The sequence below is a fragment of the Somniosus microcephalus genome, chromosome 2 (genome assembly GCF_052327205.1).
Source record: "Somniosus microcephalus isolate GS21.2 chromosome 2, FLI_Smic_1.0, whole genome shotgun sequence".
NCBI lineage: Eukaryota > Metazoa > Chordata > Chondrichthyes > Squaliformes > Somniosidae > Somniosus > Somniosus microcephalus.
Genome location: NC_140988.1, coordinates 171,352,510 through 171,376,867, shown reverse-complemented (window position 1 = coordinate 171,376,867; position 24,358 = coordinate 171,352,510). Strand labels below are relative to the sequence as shown.

The 24,358-nt window shown below is 43.3% G+C and overlaps 1 protein-coding gene across 2 annotated transcripts in view; it reads left to right on the top strand.

The window, feature by feature from the left end:
- tapt1b (transmembrane anterior posterior transformation 1b) overlaps positions 1–24,358 on the top strand; it is a 192,169-nt gene that overhangs the window by 135,683 nt on the left and 32,128 nt on the right. For both annotated transcript variants that reach the window (XM_085966535.1, XM_085966544.1), the window contains 2 exons: positions 2,150–2,218; positions 18,455–18,531. In XM_085966535.1, coding sequence (XP_085822661.1) covers positions 2,150–2,218; positions 18,455–18,531 — 146 coding nt within the window. The remainder of the gene's footprint in view (positions 1–2,149; positions 2,219–18,454; positions 18,532–24,358) is intronic.

Below are 24,358 nucleotides of genomic sequence, written 5' to 3'. Positions count from 1 at the left end.
ACAAAACGCTGGTGAGGCCACCGCTGGAGTACTGTGTGCAGTTCTGGTCGCCTCACTATAGGAAGGATGTGATTGCTTTGGAGAGGGTGCAGAGAAGATTCACCAGGATGTTACCTGGGATGGAGCGCCTCAGCTATGAAGAGAGGCTGGACAGGCTGGAGTTGTTTTCCTTGGAGCAGAGAAGGCTGAGGGGGGACCTGATTGAGGTGTACAAAATAATGAGGGGCATAGATAGGGTAGATAAAGAGGAACTTTTCCCCTTCGTGGGGGGGTCAATAACAAGGGGGCATAGATTCAGGGTAAGGGGCAGGAGATTTAGAGGGGATTTGAGGAGGAACTTTTTCACCCAGAGGGTGGTTGGAATGTGGAACTCAATGCCTGAAAGGGTGGTGGAGGCAGGAACCCTCACAACATTCAAGAAGCATTTGGATGAGCACTTGAAATGCCATTGCATACAAGGCTATGGACCAAATGCTGGAAAATGGGATTAGACTGGACAGGGATGGATGGGCGGCGCAGACACGATGGGCCGAAGGGCCTCTTTCTGTGCTGTAAAACTCTATGACTCTATGACATATCCCACGAAAAGGCAGGCATAGCTAGGACCCATGCGGGTACCCATAGCAACACCTTTGATTTGAAGTCTTGACAAAGGGTTCACTCGAAACGTTGACTCTATTTTCTCTCCACGGATGTTGCCTGGCCTGTTGAGTTTTTCCAGCATTTTCTGTTGTTATTTCGGATTTCCAGCATCTGCAGTATTTTGCTATCGTAAAGAAATAATACATTTGTACAAAACAGTGAGGCGGGGGGGTGTGGCGGGAACCAAGGCAGCGGAGGCTGAGACTTTCCTTGTGGGGCCTGAAGAAGCATTCCCGCTCTTCCTGGTCCCACATTGGAAATTTAACACTTCGCTTTTGTGGCCTCTTCTGTCTTCAGAGTAGGTTTTCCTGAGTGGGGTGGCCATGGCAGGTGTCCCGCTTAGGCCATGGTTAAAAGGCCATTGGGATCCTATTCCTATTGTCTCTGCTTGAATTACTAACTCCGGTAGAACATTCCATAGCTTCTAACCCTCTGAGGGTTTTTTAAACAACTGTTGTAGATATAAGAAGCCAAGCTTCAAGTCCTGCATGACTAAAAGAATCAGAAGTCTTCCTTAGACCTCTAGCCCCATAAATAAGTTAAGAAAAGTTCCTTTCCACCTAAATAACATAACATGTATATAAAACTCAGGTTCATGAAGTGCTGTATAAAAAGAAAGGAACAAGGGCTGTGGAATGCCATGAAAACCGGAATACAAATGTATGATGCCACAAAATAGTGGCTTGTATTTACAATCCCCCACAGATTCAAGTTCCCAATTGCAGCAGCAACCTCTGTGAAAGAATCAAGTACTTTCCCACCAGAGGGATGAGCATAAATGAAAACAAATTTCACATCTGCCACTCTTGTGTGCCTAATGGCTGGCAAAAAGCAACACTTGAAGCTTGGCTTCTTCTTGTCTTGCATATACAACAGTGCACTAAATTACTGGTTGCTGCTGCTTTCTACACACAATGCTCTGGTAAGATCAAAGGACGCTCTATTCGGGCAGCAGCCATTATCTGTGCTCTCTTGATTTGAGGATATCTGTACAAGAGTAATTATTATTTGAACTTGCTGTTAAGAAACGGATGGAATTTAGTAGTATTCTACTTTCCTATGTGCTCATTCCTGGCAAGTTGGTCCACCTTCTGGAATCGCTCCTATTGAACAGGTAATCCATACTTTGTACTATAAAGTAGAATGTGGTAGATTGAATACTCCATGTTTAAACTAAGCAGTTTATAAGTTGAGATATACTAGGCATGCATATTTTTCACTTCCTGTCTCTGGATCTTTTAGCTTCAGCTTCTTTATTTAGCTGTTTGGTTCTGTTGGTAAGCTACCCATATTATACAGTCACCTCCTCACATACATCAAAATACCATAAAATGACAGCTCAATTATTTTGTGGTTACATTGCTTCCCTTACCCATTCTACCTAAATGATGTATGTATTAAGAATGGTTGCTGCACCTAAATATAAATGAATTCGTGCCCACTTAATTTTTTTTAATGTTTATTCTTTACTCAAGGTCTATTTGATAGTGAGCATTTTTCTTTACAGGCATATACAGATTATAGTGATACGGTTTCCAGAAGAATGGGTTTTATACCGCTTCCACTAGCAGTTCTGGTAAGTTAAAATAGTAATAACACATTTGTTGTCTAAAAAGTTGAAATATTTTTCACATTTCCACATTTTTATATGGTCATAATTGCTGTTGGAAGTGGAATAGGTCCTTCCTTGGCTTTTGCTCACCATAACTCAAGTCAGAAATCCTGGTCTCTGCTGGAGTGTTTCAGCCATGACTGAGTTTTGGACATATTAATGCACATAATAGGATATGGATGGATACATTTTTGACAAGTTAGAGTTTATGGTGAGTGGACTACGGAAGGCCATCGAAGATAGTATTGGAGTAGTTGAATTTAGAGGTGACAAAATCTTGAATACCCGTTTCATCAGTGATGGGGCTGAGGTAGTGGCAGAAGCAGGCAGTGTTGCATGATGGAAGTAAGCGGCCTTGGTGATGGATAGGATATGGGTTTTGTCTCTGAGTTGAATGAACACCAAGGTTTAGCACAGTCTGGTTCAACCTGAGCAAGTGCTGAAAAGGAGAATGTAGTCAGTGCAAGGAAGTGGAGTTTATGGTAAAGGGCAAAGATGATGGCTTTAGTTTTCCTGATCAGCTGAACAAGTTGTGACTCATCTGTAACTTGTTATCGTAGACTTATCTGACAGAATAAAAATGATGGCTGGTTTGAGAGAGGTGGTGGAGGGGTAAAGTTGGGTATCATCAGCATAGATATGGAAATTGACCCCTTGCCTGTGGATAATGTTACCAAGGGGCAGTATGTAGATGAGGAAGAGGAGAGGCCCAAAGATAGATCGTTGGGGAGTTTTGGAGAAATGAACATGAAGCTGGGAGGCTGTGTTCAAGGACCTTTTTAGAGAAGGATTGGGGGTTTGAGTTGGATTGGTAGTTGGATGGATCGAGGGTTGTTTTATTGAGGGAGATAATTACAGTAGTTTTGAAAGGGAGAGGACAAATTGAGGCAAGGGATCCATCAACGATGTCAGCTACCATGAGGGCCACGAGGGTTAATTAAGTAGGTAGGGGATCAAGGGTGCAGGAGGTGGGTCTCATGGAGGAGATAAGCAAGGAAAGGGCATAGAGAGAGATGGAGAGAAACTGCTGAGTGAAATGGATTGGAGCTAGAGTGGGTGGGGTACTGGAATGATTTTGGGAGTGATGGGGAAAGGAAGGAAAGGTAGACTGATGAGGAAAAGGAGTGGGGCACTCTGGAGGTGACAGTTTGGGAGTAGGAAGAGAAACTATTGCTGAAGATGTGCTGGGTAGGCATGGAACCATACAGAACGATGGAGGAGGATCGCTTGGTCCACCGAATCAAATGTTGCAGAAAGGTTGAGATGGATGAGGTGTGCTATCACAGCCATATTGGTCAACATTGCTGACTTTGGCCAGTGCCATCTTGGTGAGAAGACTGGTAGACAGAGACAGCTGCAACAATGATATCAATGATTGACATGAAGAAATTCATGAACTTTTTACAAGGTATTGGAGGTTAGGGTACAGGTGCAAGGGAAAGGGCTTTAAAAGTTGGTTTGTCATGGTGATAAGGTGCTTTGCCCTCTAAGATGATTCTAGAGTAATGGGTGGTTTTGGCTAAAAAGAGCGAGGCATGTGGTCACACCAAATCTGTTTGATGACTCGAACAGATGTGTGTGATGTATGCTCAAGTTTGCTGGTCTGTGACTTGAAGGAACAAGGATGGGGATTATCACAGGATGGGAGATGGTTAATGATTTGGAGGCAACAAGGATGTCAAAGGCAGAGGCGAGGGAACAGTTATGCAGATCCACAGCAATAGAGATGCCAAGATGGGTAGATGGCCAGAGAAGAGGGAACACTGTTGGAATTAATTGAAATTATCCTCTCCATCACATAGACCATCTACTTCCACTTCCATAACATTGCCCATCCCCACCCCTGCCTCAGCCCATCTGCTGCTGAAACACTCATCCATGCTTTTGTTACCGCCAAACTCGGCTATTCTAATATAAAATAAAAACAGAAAATGGTGGAAATACTCAGCAAGTCAGGCAGCATCTGTGGAGAGAGAAACAGAGTTAACGTTTCAGTTTGATGACCTTTCGTCAGAACTGGAAAAAGTTAGAGATGTAACAGGTTTTAAGTAAGTGCAGAGGCAGGGAAAGGGAGGAGGGGGAGGAAAGAACAAAAGGGAAGGTCTGTGATAGGGTGGAAGGCAGAAGAGGTTAAAAGACAAAAGGGATGATGGTGCAAGGCAAAAGGAGATGGTAATGGGACAAGTAAAGGAACAAAAGATGGGTCTAGAAGAGGTGTAAATGGGAAGAGCAAAATCATCAACAGCTGCCATCTGAAAAAATGTGAGCAGAGGTTATGATCTGAAAATGTTACATATTAGGCTAGTTATATGCAAACCAGTTTAGGTTTTGAATCAGTGGGAATTATGTCGTGGAGTTTACTGACTTGACTATTCTAATCCTCTCCTGGCTGGCTTCCCATCTTCCACCTTTCATAAACTTGAACTCATCCAAAACTCTGCTGCTAATATCCTAACTTGCACAAATTCCCGTTCACCTAAAACCTCTGTGCGCGCTGACCTACATTGTCTGCTGGTCCACCAATGCCTTGATTTTACAATTCTCATCCTCATGTTTAAATCACTCCATGGCCTCGTCCCTCCGTATCTCTGTAACCTCCCCTAGCACTACAACCCTCTGAGAACTCTGTTCCCCCAACTCTAGCCTCTTGTGCAGCCTCCACTTCCTTTGCCCCTTCATTGGCAGCCGGTCTTTCAGTGGTCTAGGCCTTAAGCTCTGAAATTCCCTCCCCACAGCTCGCTGCTTCTCCACTTCTCTCTCCTTTTAGGATGTTCCTTAAATCTACCTCTTTGACCAAGCTTTTAGTCACCCATCCAAATATCTCCTCCTTTGGCTTGATGTCAATTTTTATCTGATTACGCACCTGTGAAACGCCTTGGGATGTTAAAGGCGCTATATAAATGCAAGCTGTGGTGTTGAAATTTAACCTTGATCATACTTCTAGTAATCGAAACTTAAATCTGATTATACATGAGGACTTCTGAAAACTCTGGGTTGGGTTGATTTATGGGTTGCAACATTATTTGTGTGCTGGTTTGATACAGCAAGCAATGGTCAAATTTAGAGACTTTAATTCAGGCTCACGTAACAGAGATTGAAGAGTCAGATTATGATGCTGCTGAATTCAGTTACATATTAGGCTAGTTGTATGCAAACCAGTTTTGGTTTTGAATTAGTGGGAATTATGCAGTGGAGTCCACTAAATCGAATTTTACCATAGTGTGAGACCATCTCCATTAAGTAATCGCTTACTGCTTCAGAGACTTGCCAGTTGTCATTTAACTGCAATCATTGGACCACCTGAAGTTATAAAATTAAATGTTGAACCTTTTTCAAATTCAGCTGCCATTCGGATGCAGGTGAGTGGAGCTCTGTGTATGCATCCTCTTTTTTTCCCCCTGGTCAGAAAGCAATATAGATATTAAAAGTATATAATTACCAAGTTAAGTGCTTTAGTATGTGCTTTTTTTGGTCAGCCGGTTGTCAATCAACAACAGTACCCCGGAGTACTGTGAACTTGCTTAGTTCAGGGATCAGATGACTGAACCATCTGGGGGTTGGTTTGGTTCTGAACTTCCATCCCCAAGTGCATAACCTTGGACCCTCCACCAAGGAGGACGGTGACTTTGACTTTTGAACAACTGTAAGTGCAGGTTTGAGCCTTCGCTAGGTGATCAGCAGATACTAGGAGCTCCTCACAAGTGACATCAGCATGGTGAGCTGCATAATCTGAGCGTGCTGCCATCCCCCTAACCACAGCATGAACACACATGATACCTAATAGAATGGTGTTTCCACCAGTTAGAGCTGCGGATCTTGAACAACATCTGCTTACCCTTGTGCAATTCAGTCAAAGTAGGCTGGGTATGAGAACATGACTGCATGTTCTCATACCTGACCTCCAGGTAATGCCTTCCAGCAACTGTTGTTTCAAGTCCCCATTTCTTTATTGATTATATGATTGACATCTGCCTTCGGACCTAAATGGGGTAGCTTGCGTGAAACCAACACCTTAATGTTCTAGATGTTCAAATCCCGTGCACATCACCAATTCATGAGGGCTTTGGTGAAGAGTTGTCCATACTGTCTTCCAGGGTACTCAGTGAGAAGTCACTGTAGGCCAGTACTTGCTTCTTGCAGTTGCTTCCATTTTATGTGAAAAATCCACTTCCTAGCTTCGTTCTCGATCTTGTACATGGGCTGGAGGAAGCCCTTCTGTTACATTTCTAGGATATCTGAACTATGAAAGAAAACATGATGGCCTAGAAATTCAGTTGCTTGCGCCAGCCGGTTGTGCCTTAGGAGGAGGAGATGTTGGGCGATAGGCAGCTAGCGGCTGGGCGCAGCGCGATCTGCGCCTCTCCCCAACTTCACTAGAGATTTAGCGTCGGCGCAAAGTCTTTGCACGCGCTCAGCTGCACGCGCAGATCCTGACGTCATTTCATCGTGCAACGCCCTTTGTGCGCCCCAAACCGGAACTTCAGTGGCGCCGCCCTTCTTTGCGCCTGGCGCCCCCAGCGACTGGTAGAGGGGAACGGTTCCCAGTCGCTGCGGGGGGCGCTATTTAAAGGGGACTCCTCCTGCATTATAAGTGACAGCCATTTTGTGCCAATCCTGTGTGAGAGACAAAGGCAGATAGCTTTCTGCTTTGACTCAGCGCTCGCACAGGTACTTCTGGCTTCAGGCCAGAGCTTTGCACTTGGATTTCACTTTCAGTGCCATAGCCTTGAGTCGCCACATATACTGTAATGGGGGCTACAATGGGTGGAAACGTTGGCTTTCTGCATTGCATTCAAAGGGATCAGAGACGCCGTGAGAGAGTGCCAGTCATGGCCAGACGGAGAAGGGCCAACAGGTGTCGGCACAGGAGGCCTTACCCACCCAGGGTATACCGCCAGCAGTTCTCATATCTGAACATGTCTGAGGAGCAGTGTGTTCGGAGGCTGCGATTCAGAAGGGAGGTGGTCACTGAGATCTGCCACCTGCTTCGCAGAGATCTGCAGCCACAGCTGAGGAGCAGGACATCTCTGTCGGTGGCAGTGAAGGTGACGGTGGCTCTCAACTTCTATGCCACCGGCTCCTTCCAATCTGCTACTGGGGACATTGCCAACATCTCCCAGTTCGCGGTACATTGCTGCATCCGACAGGTGAACAATGCCCTTTTCAGAAGGAGACGTCAGTACATCTCCTTCCCCATGACCCTGGACAAGCAGCAAGAGCGTACAATGGGATTTGGAAGAATAGCGGGCTTCACCATGGTCCAGGGCGTAGAACTGATGAACCAGCATTGGTCAGGCCTTGCTTCAGGGCTGCAGTGCGCAGGGCATGGCAGCCAGACAAGTCCACCCTCCCCCTTTAAAAGCTGACCGGCGCCAGAGTGTCTGCCGTCAATCAGCAACTCGCTGCGCTGCGCCCGCCCTCAGGGGTATCTCCCCGGACCGCCGGCTTAGCGCCTAATGATAGTCGTGCATCGCCTGTTTTAGCGCAGCAGCAACCTCTTGGGGCGATGCGACTGAATATCGGCGAAGGTGGCGCAAACTTGCGCCGGGCACAAACTTTAGCGGCCGCCCGACTGTAGCGCCCCGAACGTGGCTATACTGAATTTCTAGGCCGATATGTCTTATGTGCACTAGGACTGAAATCAAGTGCCATTTGTCCTTGCTCAGCAAGGTCCCAAAGGACTATTTCCAGTCCAAACTTCCACCAGGAACCCCAGGTACTGATGTATAGGAATCAAAAATTGGAACAGGTGTTCCGTGTACCAATCTGCTCAATCACACCCTCACCTGCACCTTTGATGCCCTTGACCCCAGTAAAACCCTTCCTCTCTCCCACCCTGGTCATTCCCCTTGGTACGACCCCCATCTTTGCTCCCTTATGTCCAAGGGACGCAAACTTGAATGTTTATGGCACACAACTGGTTTAGCCATTCATCTGGCTGGACCACATCAAGCTGTCTTCTGCCAAAACTGCTAATTACTCCAGGATAATCCTAGAATGCAAAAATAACCCCTGACTTTTCTCCACTTCCAGTCGGTCTCCTTAAACCCCTCTCTTCTGCCCTCTTCACCCTCATCAACAACAAGTGCGAGGAGCTCATGGACTACTTTGGAATAATTGCCTCAGAATCATAGAATGGTTACAACGCAGAAGGAGGCCATTTGGCCCGTCGAGCCCATGCTCGACCCACTCGCCCGCCCTTTCCCTGTAGCCCTGCAAATTTCTTTCCTTCAGATACTTATCCAACTCCCTTTTGAAAGCTGTGATTGAATCTTCCCCCACCACCCTTTCAGGCAGTATATTCCAGATCTTAACCACTCGCTGCGCAAAAATGTTTTTTCTTACGTCACCTTTGATTCTTTTGCCAATCACCTTAAATCTGCGTCCTCTGGTTCTCGACCCTTCTGCCAATGGGATCAGTTTCCCTCTATCTACTCTATCCAGACCCCTCATGATTTTGAACACTTCTATCAAATCTCCTCTCTCTGCTCCAAGGAGAACAACCCCAACTTCTCCAGTCTATCAATGTAATTGAAGTCCCTCATTCCTGGAATCATTCTCGTAAATCTTTTCTGCACCCTCTCTAAGGCCTTCACATCCTTCCTAAAGTGTGGTGCCCAGAATTGGACACAGTACTCCAGTTGGGTCCGAACCAATGTTTTATATAGGTTCATCATCATTTCCACACTTTTGTACTCTATACCTCTATTTATGAAGCTCAGGATCCCGTAAGCCTTTTTAACTGCTTTCTCAACCTGCCCTGCCACCTTCAACGATTTGTGCACACGTACCCCCAGGTCTCTGTTTGTGCACTCCCTTCAGGATTGTACCATTTCGTTTATATGTCCTCTCATTCTTTTCTGCGTTAAATTTCATCTGCTATGTGTCTGCCCATTTCACCAGCCTGTCTATGTCTTCCTGAAGTCTATCAGCCTTGTGCTCCTAGTTGTTTTGAAATCTGTGGAAATGTCTGTTTCAAGCACGGCACTAACATATGTTCAGTTCAAACAAAATTCCAAAAGTTTGTCTTCACAAATGAATAAAATGGATTTGATTGAGACCATCCATTGACCCATACCATACCTCTACTGCATCCCTCCCTTCCCCTATCCCACAAAGCCAAGGTTCTTTCCACCCTAGCCCTGTACTTGAACCTCTCTAGTTGTTCTCCTATCTCCCCTTGTGTCCCCTTCAAGCTTATCTTCTCTCTTCCCACTGAACTGCTGACCACCCAACTTCCCTTACTCGCTCCCATGCTAGCTGATATTGCAAATGGTTCCCTCTCCTCAGGTAGTGTCCCGCTCCCTTTCAAATCTTCCATCATCACCCTTCCCCCTTTTTATAAAAAAAAAAAAAAAAACACCCTTGATCCCTCTGTCCTTGCAAACTAATGCCCCATCTCCAACCTCCCTTTCCTTTACAAAGTCCTTGAACGTATTGGCGCCACCCAAATCTGTGCCATTCTTCTCCAATCTGGTTTCTGCCCCTGCCACAACACTGAAATGACCTTCATCAAAGCCACAGATTACATCCTCTATGACATTGACTCTTCTGAACTATCTCTGCTCGTTGTTCTCGACCTGTCTGCAGTCTTTGACACAGTTGACCACACCATGCTCCTCCAACACCTCTCCTCCGTTGTCCAGCTGAGGGGGACCTACCTCGCCTGGTTCCACTCTTATCTATTCTGTCATAGCCAGAGAATCTCCTCCAATGGCTTCTCTTCCCGTCCCCATACTATTACCTCGAGTCTCCCAAGATCTATCCTTGGCAGCCTCCTGGTCCTAATCTACATGCTGCCTTTTCAGCGATGCCATCTGAAGACACAACATCAGGTTTCACATGTATTTTTTTAAAATTCATTGATGGGATGTGGGCGTCGCTGGCTAGGCCTGCATTTAGTGCCCATCCCTAATTGCCCTTGAGAAGATGGTGGTGAGCCGTCTTCTTGAACCGCTGCAGTCCATATGGTGTAGGTACACCCACAATGCTGTTAGGAAGGGAGTTCCAGGATTTTGGCCCAGCGACAGTGAAGGAACGGCGATACAGGTCCAAGTCAGGATGGTGTGTGGCTTGGAGGGGAACTTGTAGGTGGTGATGTTCCCATGCATCTGCTGCCCTTGTCCTTCTAAGTGGTAGAGGTTGCGGGTTTGGAAGGTGCTGTTGAAGGAGCTTTGGCGAGTTGCTGCAGTGCATCTTGTATGCTGTGATCCCCAGCAACACCTCGCCATCACCTCTCTCAAGCCCTCCACTGCCTCTGTATTATCAGACTGCTTGTCTGACGTCCTGGATGAGCAGAAATTTCCTCCGGTTAAACATTTGGAAGCCCAATGCCATTGTCTTCGGCCCCCACCACAAACTTCGTTCCCTAGCCATCGATTCCATCCCCTCCCTGGCCACCATCTCAGGCTGAACCAGATTGTTCGTAACATTGGTGTCCTATTTGACCCTAAGCTGAGCTTCCAACCCCATATCCTCTTCATTACAAAAACCACCTACTTCCACCTCTCTAATATCGCCTGTCTCTGCCCCACCTCAGCTAAAGCTCTCATCCATGCTGCTGTTACCTCCACTATTACAATGCTGTCCTGGCCGGTCTCCCACCTTCCATCCTTCATAAACTTGAGCTCATCCAAGTCTCTGCTGCCTGTATTCTAGCTTGCACCAAGTCCCGGTCATTGGCTCCTGGTCCATCACTGCCTCGATTTTTAAATTTCTCATCCTAGTTTTCAAATCTCTCCATGACCTCACCCCTCCCTCAAGCCCTACAACCCTCTAAGAACTCTGTTACTCCAACTCCTTGCATCCCCCACTTCCTTTGCCCCACCATTGGTGGCTGTGCTTTCAGCCGTCTAGTCCCTAAGGCCTGGAAGTCCCTTGCCAAACCACTGCCTTTCCACGTCTCTATCTCTCTCCTCATTTAAAATATGCTCCTTAAAACTAACCTCTTTGTCAAAGTGTTTGGTCACCTGTCCTAATGTCTCCTTCTTTGGTTCAGTGCTGATTTTTGACTGATTATGCTATGTGAAGCGCCTTGAGACGTTTTACTACATTAAAGGTGTACTATAGATGCAAGTTGTTATAACTTGCATTCAGTACCTTCAAGAGCCCCTCTAGTGCTGTGCAAAATCATACTTCTGCATTTGGAGGTACTGATCAACATATTCCAATGGTTACCCATTATTCAAGATGATAGTTAGAACCACTAAATCACCAGCTGAGTTTGCAAAGAATATATTATCACTGGGAAAAAGGAATGCTGCTGTATTTTCAAAGATGCTGGGAACGAGACACTCCCAATTCCATCTCTTACAATTTCATCCAACACAGCATTGAAGAAGACATTGAATTGGATGGGTGACTGTGGACAAACTTGCCTCACTCTTTTTGAGGAAGGCAGGTTCAGTAAGTCTGTCATCCACCCTTGCACAGATTTTGGAGCTGGAGTACACATCTGGATAAAGTCAAGTATTTGGCCAAGCATTCCAATCGGTTCCTGTTTCTTCATGAGTGTATCATGTGGCACTAGGATGAACATTTTACAAGCATGGATGAAAGCAATTTAAGTGGATTTCCCTGAGCCTGGCGATCATCTGCAATCTCAAGTAAAGTCACAATCTGTTCTACTCATTCCTCACGAGTGAAATTTAGCCTGTTACACTCATTACTATGTGGGTCTCAGAACTTTCAATATGCCGTGAAACCGAAAGAACCACCTTAACAGCCACTGATATCAGCAAGATTCCCAGTTAGTTTTTGGGCTCATGTTGATTTCCCCCTTGTGGATAGATACCACAATTGCACTTTGGAATACCAATGTTGGAAGTTCTTTAAACAGAATTATATTCGCCAGCTTCAGAACAACACTTGCCAGACAAGTTGGTGATTCGTGGCAGTGTTCACAAGGAGCATTGCTGTTATTTTCCCTCTCCCCAACCCCCCTTGTGTTGAGCAGCTTTTAAGAATTTGGCATGAATTCTGTCTGTTTGCTGTCCTATCATTTGCCAGTTGATGCAAAGCAGAGTCCACTACCTTCCAAATTAGGGGAGAGGAGAAAGATCTCTCTCTCTCTCTCTCTCTCTCTCTCTCCACTTTCTCTCTCTCTCACTCCCCCACCTTTTCTCTCTTTCCCCCCCTTTTTCTCTCCCCTTTCTCTTTCTCTCCCCTTTCTCTTTCTCTTTCTTTTCTCTTTCTCTCCCCTTTCTCTTTCTCTCCCCTTTCGCTCTCTCTCCCCCTCACTCCCTTTTTCTGTCACACTTTTTTTTCTCCCTCTCCCCTTTTAACCCCTTCTCTTCCCCCTTCCCTCACTCCCCTCACTCCCTCACTCCCCCCACTCCCTCACTCCCAATCAAAGACTGGCTTCATGTGAAACAGGGCAACAAGACTTTTCTCTTTTACAAAGGTTAGCATCAATAAGATTCAATTTTATCAAAAGCCCAACAGTCATCACCCCAGTCTTTTTCCAACATTAGTGTGTGGACTTGTAAATCGCACTGAAATCTTTCATGATCAAGCATCTCAGATGACCTACTTTCTTCTACATCACTGCCAGCCATAACTAGGCATGGGCATATGCCATAGGGGATGTTAAATCAGGCAGGTTTTGGACACCAAAGTGGTTGGAGGTGGATGAACAGATAAACCTAGGGGTTCAATTATGTAATTCTTTAAAAGTGCAAATTTAGAGAGATGAAGCCATAAAAAGGCCAATAATAGCATTGAGATAAAAGTTCAGAGAATAAAAGTAAAGGCCTAATGATAAATTTGTACAAGACAATGGCCAGGGCACAGTTAAGAATACTGTGTGCAACTTTGCGTGTCCAATTCTGGAAAGGAAATGAAAGCTATGGAGAGCGTACAACATAGATTCATCAGGATGATGCTGGGTATGTGAAACTAGTAATGCAGAGAGACTTAAGATACTAGGACTATTTCCACTGGAGTAGTGGGGCTAAGTGAAGATTCAGGTGGAGGCTTTTTTGAAATTATGGAGGTTTTTGATGGGGAATAATCTTTCCATATTCATCCTCTGGTTGGGGAGGTAGTGATGAGGTGTCATCAATTTAAAATTATCACAGAGTGACAAGAGAGATTAGAGAATTTTCTTTATTCCGAAGGTTGCTGAAGTATAGAATGCTTTGCCACAGGGAGTGGCTGAGGTCAGAACCATTGTATCTTTTAAGGGAGAATTGGATAAATATTTGAAACAGAGGAAGATGCAGGGACATTGAGAGAGAGCAGGGCTGTCTGAATAATTTTGGATTGCTCAAGTGAAGAGCTGCAATAGATCTGATGGGCTAAATGGCCTCTTTGTGCTATAAACCTGTATGGTTCTAATTATTGTATTTGCTTCGGACTCTGTAGTTTAGTTGAATTTCTGGAGGACAAAACTGTCCTATCCAATGCTGTGGCTACTGGATTTGATACCATCGCCTTAAATAATTTAATATTAAATCCTAGAATGATAACTTATTTTAACAGCAAGTGAACCCAAGCTTGTAACACAAGCAATGTTACAAGTATGTTGTATGTTTAGCTGCAACTGTTTCTGTCATATTACTCCAGAGTCCATGTGATGGACTGTTTAATATAGTGACTAAGAAATTTTAGTTAATGTGAAGAACAATTATTTAGTCGAAGACATGGAGGACTTCCCTTTTATTGAAGTACAGCATCATAGAGAAATTAATGTAGTCACGTGCGCATATTAATGAAAGATAATACAACCGATACAGGCAACTGCAGACCCATTAGTTTTATTTCAGTTCTGTGTAAGTTAATGGAAATGGTTATCAGGAGGAAATCTGAAGATTATTTCTCCAGTGCTAACCTAGTAAAGAGCAATCAACTTATCTTTAAAAGGTGAAGATCTAGCTTGATGAACCTCCTAGACTTTGAGAAAAAGATAACCCAAGTGAACTGGGAACCCTACGATGTGCCATACTTAAAGCTAAATCAAGACTTTTGACAAAGCTCTATGTGAAAAGCTACTAGTTAAGCTAAAAGCTATAGGGATTCAAGGTTAATCTTCGGACTGGATAAGAAATTGGCTGAAGGGTAGACAACGGGTACTTATTAGATGAGTTATGGCAGAGTAGGGGGCAAGTTCTGAGTGAGGTGCACAGATTCCAGTTTACATCAGTGACTTAAATACAGAAGTTCAATGCAAGTAGTCAAATTTGCAAATGATACCAAACTAGGAAAGGCACGAAATTGAAGGAGTTAGCTCAGAATTGCAAGGGAAGGAAAATGGGGGACACATGTTCCAAAACAACATAATACATGTCCATGGACAAACTACAAAAAAGAGCTTGAAAGAATTTGCATTTATATAGTGTCTTTCACAACATCAGGACTTTCCAAAGTGCTTTACATCCAATTAACTACTTTTGAAGTGTAGTCAGTATTGTAATGTAGGAAATAAGGTAATCAGAATTGCACAAAGCATAGTCCCATACGCAGCTGTGAAATAAATGACCAGATCATCTGTTTTTTGTGTTGGTTGAGGATAAAGGTTGGCTAGGACAATGAGCGAACTCCTGGGCCCTTCTTTGAATAGTGCTGCGGGATCTTATGGAGGCAGTGCAGAAAAGACCCTCAAGGCTGATCCCTAGCGCCCGAGGAGTTATGACAAATGATTGGAAACCTGGGCTTTTTTGCCTAGAAAGGAGGCATTTGAGAGCTGACCTTGTGTAGATATATAAGGTGGTTAAAGAAATGGAAAAGATAAATCGATAGATTAAATTAAATTGTGAGAGTAGGCCAAGTAGGCAAGTTCAAACCAGCAAATTTAAGACAGAGATTGGAATGTTTTTCTTCATACAAAGAAAGTGGAACTCAAAACCTTGTTAGATGTTGAAATGGGGGTGGGGGGGTGGGAAGGGGAGGTTGTAGAGTTTTTTCATAGAAGTTTACAGTACCGAAGGGGCCTTCAATACAGCAATCCAAAACTAATCCCACTATCTTACTCTCTCCCCATAGCTTTGATTCTTCCTCTGCTTCAAATATTTATCCAATTTTTCTTCAAAAGCTGCAATCAATTCTGTCTCGGCCAACCCTGTGGCAAAGAATGCCATGTTCTGTGTAAAGAAATTTCTTCTAACTCCTCCACTTTTAATAATTTCAAATTGATGTACCCTCATCACTGACTCCCCAACCAGGGGGAATTGTCATTACCTATTCACTTTAATAAATCTCTTTTTTTTAAAACCTCTTATTAAATTCCCTCTTAGCAGCCTCTGTTGTAGTTTCCCATATAAGTATAGTTTCCCATCCTTGGCAGCATCATAACGAATCAACACTGAACACTTTCTATTATGTTAATATCCTTTATGGGGCACCTAAAAGTGCACACAGTACTCTAACTGTGGCCTGAATGGATGAATTAAGATGGACCTTCCTCATCTGTAATTAACTTGTGCTGTGTGGTGGTTCACTTTAGATTATGTTTCTCAAGTGTGTGGATGTAGCAGAAGGATAAGCCTACAGTCTGGGCTTATGTTTGTCTTCTGATATTAGGTGTCACTCACTCTCCTGAAAAGTATTAATGTTGTAGAATACATATCCAGATAGTTAAGTTATATTATTGAAATAGGTTGCCAGGACAGCTTGCTGAAGCCAGGATGCTCAGTCTACTCATTTGTGCAATCTCAGTCCAGTTTCTGGTGGGCACAGGATAGTGCTAAACTTTAATTTGGCACCAATAGGCAATCTCACTTGGAATGCTACAGGTAGGGTTCCCATCCTTCCCGAAATGACCGGGAGTTTCCCCTCTTCCCGCCCTTGGCCCCCCCGTTTCCCCTCTTCCCCTGCTCACGGGTGGACTCCTGGTTCTTGGAACTTGGCGCACAACAGCTGCTGGCACGAAACCACAAGCAAAAATACTCAACTACAGGGGACCCAACCTTTATAAGGTAAATGCAATATCATTTGTAGAAGTCATTTGAGCAATTGTCACATGATCAAATGTCATGTGATCTGGTGTCACATGATCAGGCATCATATGGTCAGATCAAACCACCAAGAATGCCTCCAACCCAGAGTTGGCAACCCTAACTGCAGGATAACTTGTGTGAGAAATGGAAAAAAGGTCACACTGGTGCAAAAGCGGGTGCTCTTCCAGGGTTGGGACTGAGGAATGCTATTGTGTAGAGAGAGAGAGCTTTGTGTAGCATATGGTTGTTCTTTATTTGTCCGTGGGAGTGTTTGATGTTGACACTGATTGCTTGAAAGGGAAAATATTCCATTCTCTAGTACTAATTCTTCACGTGGGCATGGTAGCATAGTGGTTATGTTACTGCACTGGTAATCCAGAGGCCTGGACTAATGATCCGGAGACGTGAGTTCACATCCCACCACGGCAGCTGGGGAATTTAAATTAAATTAAATAAATCTGGAATTAAAAAGCTGGTATTAGGAATGGTTAAAAACCCATCTGGTCCTTTAGGGAAGGAAATGTGGCCTATATGTGACTTCAGACCCACAGCAGCTGCCGTCTGAAATTGCCTAGCAAGCCACTTGGTTGTATTCACCACCACCTTCTCGAGGGCAATTGGGGATGGGCAATAAATGCTGACCTTGCCACATCCAATGAATAAATAACTGGATACAGGAAACTTTGTGCTATCCGGCACCGACGGGACCAAGCTGTTGCCGTTCCCTCAAAACTGCCGGACACTCCAGCGCTAATGTTGAAAGATACGGAAGCTTCTGAGCTCTGTATCTGTCAACAAACCCTGTTGCTTAGCAACAGCTTCTGAACAGTCCAAGCGTCTCTGTAGCTTAGCAACAGCTTCAGCAAACCTTGCAGAGCTTGACTGTTGAGGAAAAAAGCAACGAGAAAAAAAAACCTAACGAAAACGGCACCTGATTTTTGCCGGTGGCTCGAGCATTCCGAACAGTGATCCTCTGGATAACACAAAGTTTCTTGTACTGTAAACCTTGTGAGCATCTTCATTTTAGATATTTTTTCCCCATTTTTGCTTAGACCTACAATTTATTAAAGATTTTGCATTTTTTTGTCTTCATTTATTGATTGGCTGTAGTACACACAGGGCTAATACTGATCGTGTTAGTTGTCTCTGAAAGGTACAGGAATACAAATTTCACTTGGGCAGATCCAAGGTCAGTTAATAATATGCTTAAGGTTTGGTTTCTGCTAAACAGAGAGGAGTTTAATGTGCTCATATCGACTGAATTCAGACTCGTAGGTGTCGTGTTATCGAATAGTATCTTTGAATAACTATGATGCCTGACACTTAACACCTTTTCCAGTCATTTGTCGGAATACTTGACAGTCAATCTGTACAATTAAAAGTGCCACAGTTTATTATTAATGTTTGTTCTGACATGTCTTTTTAAAGGATATTGAAACAGGGCAGTCACAGAATCAAGACTCCTGGGATATTGGATTTGATTGAAAGTTTGTAAAGTACTGTAGATACATTTTCCCCTGAGTGCTGTTGATTTATCTGTTTAGTAAATAAACTCTCTTGGTTTATAGCCTGAGTTTCAGTCTGATAGTAAATATTTGAGCTGCCTATCGAAGAGAGGGCAATTACATGGTGGCACATGTGAGATTCCAGCAAGTCCGTTTAGGCTGGCAAAAGTTCCCTGTTCAGTTCCTGGTTCTTGCTATCATTTGTTTAGATACTGTACAGGTAAAGACATAATCTGACTTGTATGGGACTGCTTACAGGAATGGTCGATGAAGTTGAACCAGTATAGAATATCTGGTTTAAAACCCAAAAAAGTAACAGAGAAAGGGATTGCTCATTAGCTTTATTTAAGTGTAACATTTTAAAGTTTATTCAGTTATTTCTTATTCGTTTGTCAGTTATTTTCTCGCTTTCTTGTCATGTGCTTAGACAAAATACACTATCTCAACACTTTACTCTTGATTGTTGTTCCTCAAATATTCAGCCAGCTTACACACACATCTCTTTCCACATATTCAATCATTTATTATCCTTTATTGGAACCCTAGGTGTGATCTTAAAACTTATCATAACAGCTTTCCCAGGACAAAACAGGCTTAATGGCTAACTAAGTTCAGATGTAATTATTAACAATAGTCATTCAAGATTAGTTGAATAGGTACATCAATAATTGTGGTCACTTGTGTAAATTTGAAATTTGTCTCCATTATTTGAGGATTGCTATTGAACTATTGTTTACTACTCCTTTCTTTTTCATGTGTAGCTATCCCGAGTTATTACAAGCTCTACAAAAATTCAGGGAGCCTTGGCTATTGTCAGCCTATTGGTGTTTTACTTCGGGTAAGAAACTTAAGTTGAAATGAAAATATTCACTTTTTTAAGGGGAGTAAGAGGTATTCCAAGTACTAATATGACCTTTAGAGAATTGTGTTGTGTATTTCTTGAAGGTTCTGAGTAATTTTAAATACAAGCTCAATGCATTTTTTGTAAAGCATTCTCATTCTAACTGGATATATAACTGTAAAAACATAATTCTGGGGCGAGGATAACAGTGCATTGTTTTTCACTTCTGATGCATGGATTCCCTGCCTGAAGCATAGTTTCATATCAGACTTGTTAAGAGCCAGACAGACATAGCCTAGTCATTATGTTTTGATGCTGGTTTCTTTTAGTGTAATTTGAAGTAACTCCTTTGTGTATGGCCAGCACATGACTTCTTAATAGCTACTCCTAAATCAGTGTTGTTCAGTAGAAATTGCTGATTATGCTCAGGTATGGCTACACGACACTGTTTTAACCACATGCACTAATTTTAGTAGAACACTCCTTGCATATACTCATACAATACAAGTAAATGTACTTAACATGTCTATTTACTTAAATTTTACCACCATTTAGTAACCAAGGAGTTAAAACACTTGCAAGCTCTGCTTTTCATCTTACTATTTTACTAATGTCCTTTCGGGAAGGAAATCTGCCATCCTTACTCAATCTGGCCTATATGTGACAGCAGACCCACAGCAATGTGGTTGACTCTTAAGTGCCCTCTGAAATGGCGGCTCACCACCACTTCTGAAGGGCAATTAGGGATGGGAAATAAATGCTGGCCTTGCCGGCGATGCCCACATCCTGTGAATGAATAAAAAACATTAGTGTTAGGGGGATTAAATACATGGGGTTACGGGGATAGGGTGGGATATGTGTTGGTGTAGCGGTTACGGGGATCGGGTGGGATATGTGTCGGTGCAGGCTCGATGGGCTGAAATGGCCTCTATCTGCACTGTGGGGTTTGTGTGATTCTGTGAAATGCACAAAAAGGTTCAAGTACACATGCGCATATGAGTATTAAGATCACATGCCCAACGATGGTGTCATTTGCTTATTTTTTTATTTGCTAATCAGAAAAGCAATTCGCCACATGTGGTTAGTGACTAACGTAATGTCTGAAATGAAAGTCATAGTTCAAGGTAATTCGTGTCATTATGGCTTAAATTCTCCTGTAACGTGGAAGATTTCGTTCATCGAAGGAAATGGAGAGATATTTTTCAGCCATTTATTAAACATACTCTCTCTGATATTTGCTAGTTGCTTGGTGTCAATACATCAGTCTTGTACTTCATAAACAACTGGTTCTCTGACTAACAGTTTCAGATGGTTTGTGACTTCTGTTACTTTTTCTTTCGTGGGGAGAGAGGAAGGGAAGCCAATCTACTTCAGAGGTATCCTTGTAGCACTCTGCTTTTTATTCTCGCTCCCTCTTGCCCCTAAAGAAAGTAGGGAAGTGAAGTGGCAGTCCATTCTTCTTGTCATCTTGGTTGTATTAGAATGACAAAAATAATTTAGCATGAATTGCTTCACCAAGTTTTATAGCTGAGCTGCTTTTCTCTTGGCAGTTTGGTTATCCAATAATAAAATAATAAAAAGAGGCTCGAGGGCAGTTTGAAGTTCAACAAAATAGGCAGATTCTTGGGTCATGCCTTGTTTACATTTCAATCTGAAGTTTTAGCTGTTATTACATCAGCTGTAGCATCGGTGTGAAACGAGTTTGCTTCACATCAATGCTGAAGCTGTCGTGTAAGTGTAGGCCTGGACTTACTCGGCTTCACCACTTCATTCCATCGTCTTATTGGGCCCCGACTTGGATTTAGCCTACAACTTATTTGGGCTTCTGTAAAGCGGTTTTGCTTTGCAGCAATGCTACAATCATAATATAAATGCAGCCTGTTTTATACTTCGGCAACACTGTGTAGCAAATAGAGTTCCCAACCCTCTCGGAATGACCGGTAGTCTACCGGAAAAAACCCAAAAAACTTTGCTGGAAATCACAGCAGGTCCGGCCGCATCTGTGCAGAGAGAACAAGCCAATGACTACTCGAGTCTGGATGACTCTACGTCAGGTGGGGTTACATGTAGCGTGACATGAACCCAAGATCCTGGTTGAGGCTGTCCTCATGAGTGCGGAACTTGGCTATCGGTTTCTGCTCGACGATTTTGCGTTGTCGTGTGTCTCGAAGGCCGCCTTGGAGAATGCTTACCCGAAGATCGGAGGCTGAATGTCCTTGACTGCTGAAGTGTTCCCCGACTGGGAGGGAACACTCCTGCCTGGCGATTGTTGTGCGGTGGCTGGACCTGCTGTGATTTCCAGCAAAGTTTTTTTCTGTTTTTCATACAGACCCCAGCATCTGCAACATTTGACCCCTTGTGACCCCACCTCATTGTTCTTTGATGTAATGTTTTCCTGACTGACCTGTTTGGACACCATTCACACCTTTGATTGCTGTGATTATCTCTCTGCCGAAGTGTGATAAAGGGCAGTTAGAAAGATTACCTGTAATCATCTGGCAGTTTTCTCTGACTATATATGCTGTGCTTGTATGCTTCTCTTCACTTCACCTGACGAAGGAGCAGCGCTCCGAAAGCTTGTGATTTCAAATAAAGCTGTTGGACTGGTGTTGTGACTCCCATAATTTTATCATGGTCACTGAATTAGCAAAAGTTATTTAAAATAAATCCCTAAAAATTTATAACCGTGATCAAACATGTGACTGAGAAGTATTAAAATTAAATATATTTAGTTGCACCCTGAATGGAATGCTCAAAGGTTAACTAAACTGTTGTATTTTATCCCTCTTATAAGCAAGACTTTTGTGCAGTTTGCCTGAAAATTATTAAAAATGCAATGCAGTGTTCAACAACCATAGCTACTGTAGCTAAGCAGTTGTGTATAATAATACTTCATTGAAGGAGTTACCATTATAAAATTACTTCCTTAACTCTGATCACATATTGTGAATTACTACTGAAGGGTTATTTTGGTTGCTACAGGGGATTTGTACAAACTGAAGTGATGTTTTTCTTAGTGCCTTCAGCATACTGTTTATCAAATTCTTTCCTGATACTTACCACAGAAGGCAGTAGAGGCCAATTCATTAAATATATTCAAGAAGGAGTTGGATATATTTCTTAAGGCTAAAGGGATCAAGGGATATGGGGAGAAGGCAGGGACCGGGTACTGAACTTGGATGATCAGCCATGATCGCATTGAATGGCGGAGCAGGCTAGAGGGGCCGAATGGCCTACTCCTGCTCCTATCTTCTATGTTTCCATGTTAGTCACTAGTACTTTAAGGATCAACTTGATCCAGATAAAAGTAACCATGATGAGGGTCTGGTTAGTATAGCTCTTTGCCTTTTGTATCCCGGTGAAAGGATATTCAGTGTTCTCAGACATTGCCAGAGAATGGCTCCAGTCTCTGTCTTTCAGGAACATCAACAATAAAATGCCACTCATAATCCATAAAGTATTTGGAACAAACATAGAACACTAATTGGAGCATTTATATGTTGTGGGTCACTCCTTACAAACCAAATTTGTCTGCAGGTTATTATAACTATTAATTCCAATTGCATGGGAAATCAGCTGTAACAATTCAAAAAGAAAGATCTTTTTCTTTTTTGTTTTTGTTTTTCTTCTTCCTTACCTCCAACATGCCTAGGTAAAATGCCTTTGGATGTTTTCTAAGTTACTGGTGCTATACAGATGCAAGTTATTGTCAGTGTTGTTTTAGAGTTGTGGGACACAAAAAACGGTGTTAGTTTTCTAAGAAGCCATGTCCTGTCTTCGATGAGTACCTTCTGGAATGCGTGAATGCTTGAGGAAGGTGGTGAAAGTTGAGAAGGATTATTCCCTGATTTAGATGGAATGGTGTTCTGACCTGGGATAGGAATTCCAGATTGACCTGAAGGATCACATAATTCTGATGTCAGACAAAGTAGGGATGGTTTGTTACCCAAGCCTGAATCTCACTTGCCCATCTAGGCAAAATTAGAGCTATTAGGAGAGTCGTTTTCCTTTTTAAAAAAAAAAAAAAAAAATTGAATGTATCCAAAGGTTCAAAAGGGGGGAAAACATCAGACTGGTTAGGATAAAATTTAGGTTCCAATTAACAATTAATTGAGGTGTTTCAGACATAATCGCTCTCTACCTAACATAAAGCGAGAAATTAGTGGGTCACAGAAAACTGTTGCTGCTGCCTCATGCACCTCTGACGAGCTTAGTTTCAGTTGAAATCAACTAACTGCTTCAAGGACTTTTCAGGAGTGCACCATTATACAAAATGATGCAATTTTAGGCTGAAAGCTCTTTGGGGCCAATTATGAGATTGCACTCTCAGTGGTGAGAGTAGCCCCCCTAGAAGTACCTATTGGGAATTTGGGTGCATGCTCCCAATGATTTTTTGTTCATTGATTTTAATGAGTCAAACATCCTAGGAGCGTGCACCCGAATTCCCAACATGTACTGCTAGCAGGTAAGACTCCACACCAATGGTAAGATTTAGTAAAATTGACCCAGTGGTTTGTATAATGCCCTGTACAGGAAACTCTTTTTTTATCCGGCACCAACGGGACCGGCATGGTGCCGGTTTATCAAAAAGTCCGGATTACAGAGAGGTATAGTAAAAGGTACGAGAGCGCCGTACACAGCAACAAATCCAGGCTTCCCTGTTGCTCTGCAACAAATGCAGGAACCCTGGCCACAAGATCCAGGCGTCCCTGTTGCTTAGCAACAGGTGCAGGAACCCTGGTTACACAGCCACAAATCCAGGAACAGCCACTAATATGAAGTAAAACTTACCTGAACCTACTCCTCAATTTTGCCAGTTAACAGAGATTTCTGGTTATTTAGGTGCCGGTAAATCGAGAGTTTCCTTTATTACATAAAATACTGCAGGATAAAGGCTTTGTTTTAAGAACCCTCTCTTCAAAAATCAGGCAGTCAACTGGAAAGCAATGGGCCTGACTGACCTGACAGTTGAGAGAGGTGGTGGTTTTGAAGGATGTGGAAGGCTGTATTTTCCTGCCACTCTGAAATAGCAGGACTCTGGTATGCTTCTGTGAGTTGTTCATGGGGAAGTGGATGACATTGTTAGCTTTGTCAAATCAATAAAGTTATGCAATTGTGACTTGCTTTATGCATCTGTGCACAGCTTATTGGCTAATATTAAGGATGTTTTAGGTGATAGTCTGGAATGACACCACAACATAAAAGCTCAGGGCAGTTGTAATCTGCCAGGTGCAGTACCTGTGGTAGGGATGGACTGCAGGTCGGGTAGAAGCATGTCGCATAACTCATTGGCCTCCTTGTTAAAGCGCAGCCTCTGCAAGCACTGCTCTTGGGATCACTGAAGTTAGGAGGGACTTGATCTATACATTTGGGAGTACCCGTGGATGGATTGCTCCTTCTCCAAAAAGCAAAGAAACAAGAGAGCTCCCATCTGCAGTTTTTGTTTGGTGGAGGGTGGTAGCCCTGAAACTTGAGGCACAAAGATACATGGAAAAACGGTTGTCAGCAGCAAAATGGGAAAAAAATTCAACAAAATCAACCGAGGAACAACCTTTCTTAAACGTTTTACAATTTTCCTCTTTAAAATATTAGAAACACATAGGCCTAGAAATTGGGTATAGCCCCGCTTGAGGTGTTAGAACTGGCGGAGCGCTAAGTTTATAGCCAGACGAATGTTATCGCTGCCTGGCGAAATATTGGGTTGCATCGCCCCCAAAGGGGATTTAGGCGCTAATTCAGCCGTTGCACGGTGCTCTTAAGGCGCAAAAGTTCAGGCACTACTCAATATCGACGCGGACGGGCGCAGCGCAGGTGATCTCAATTA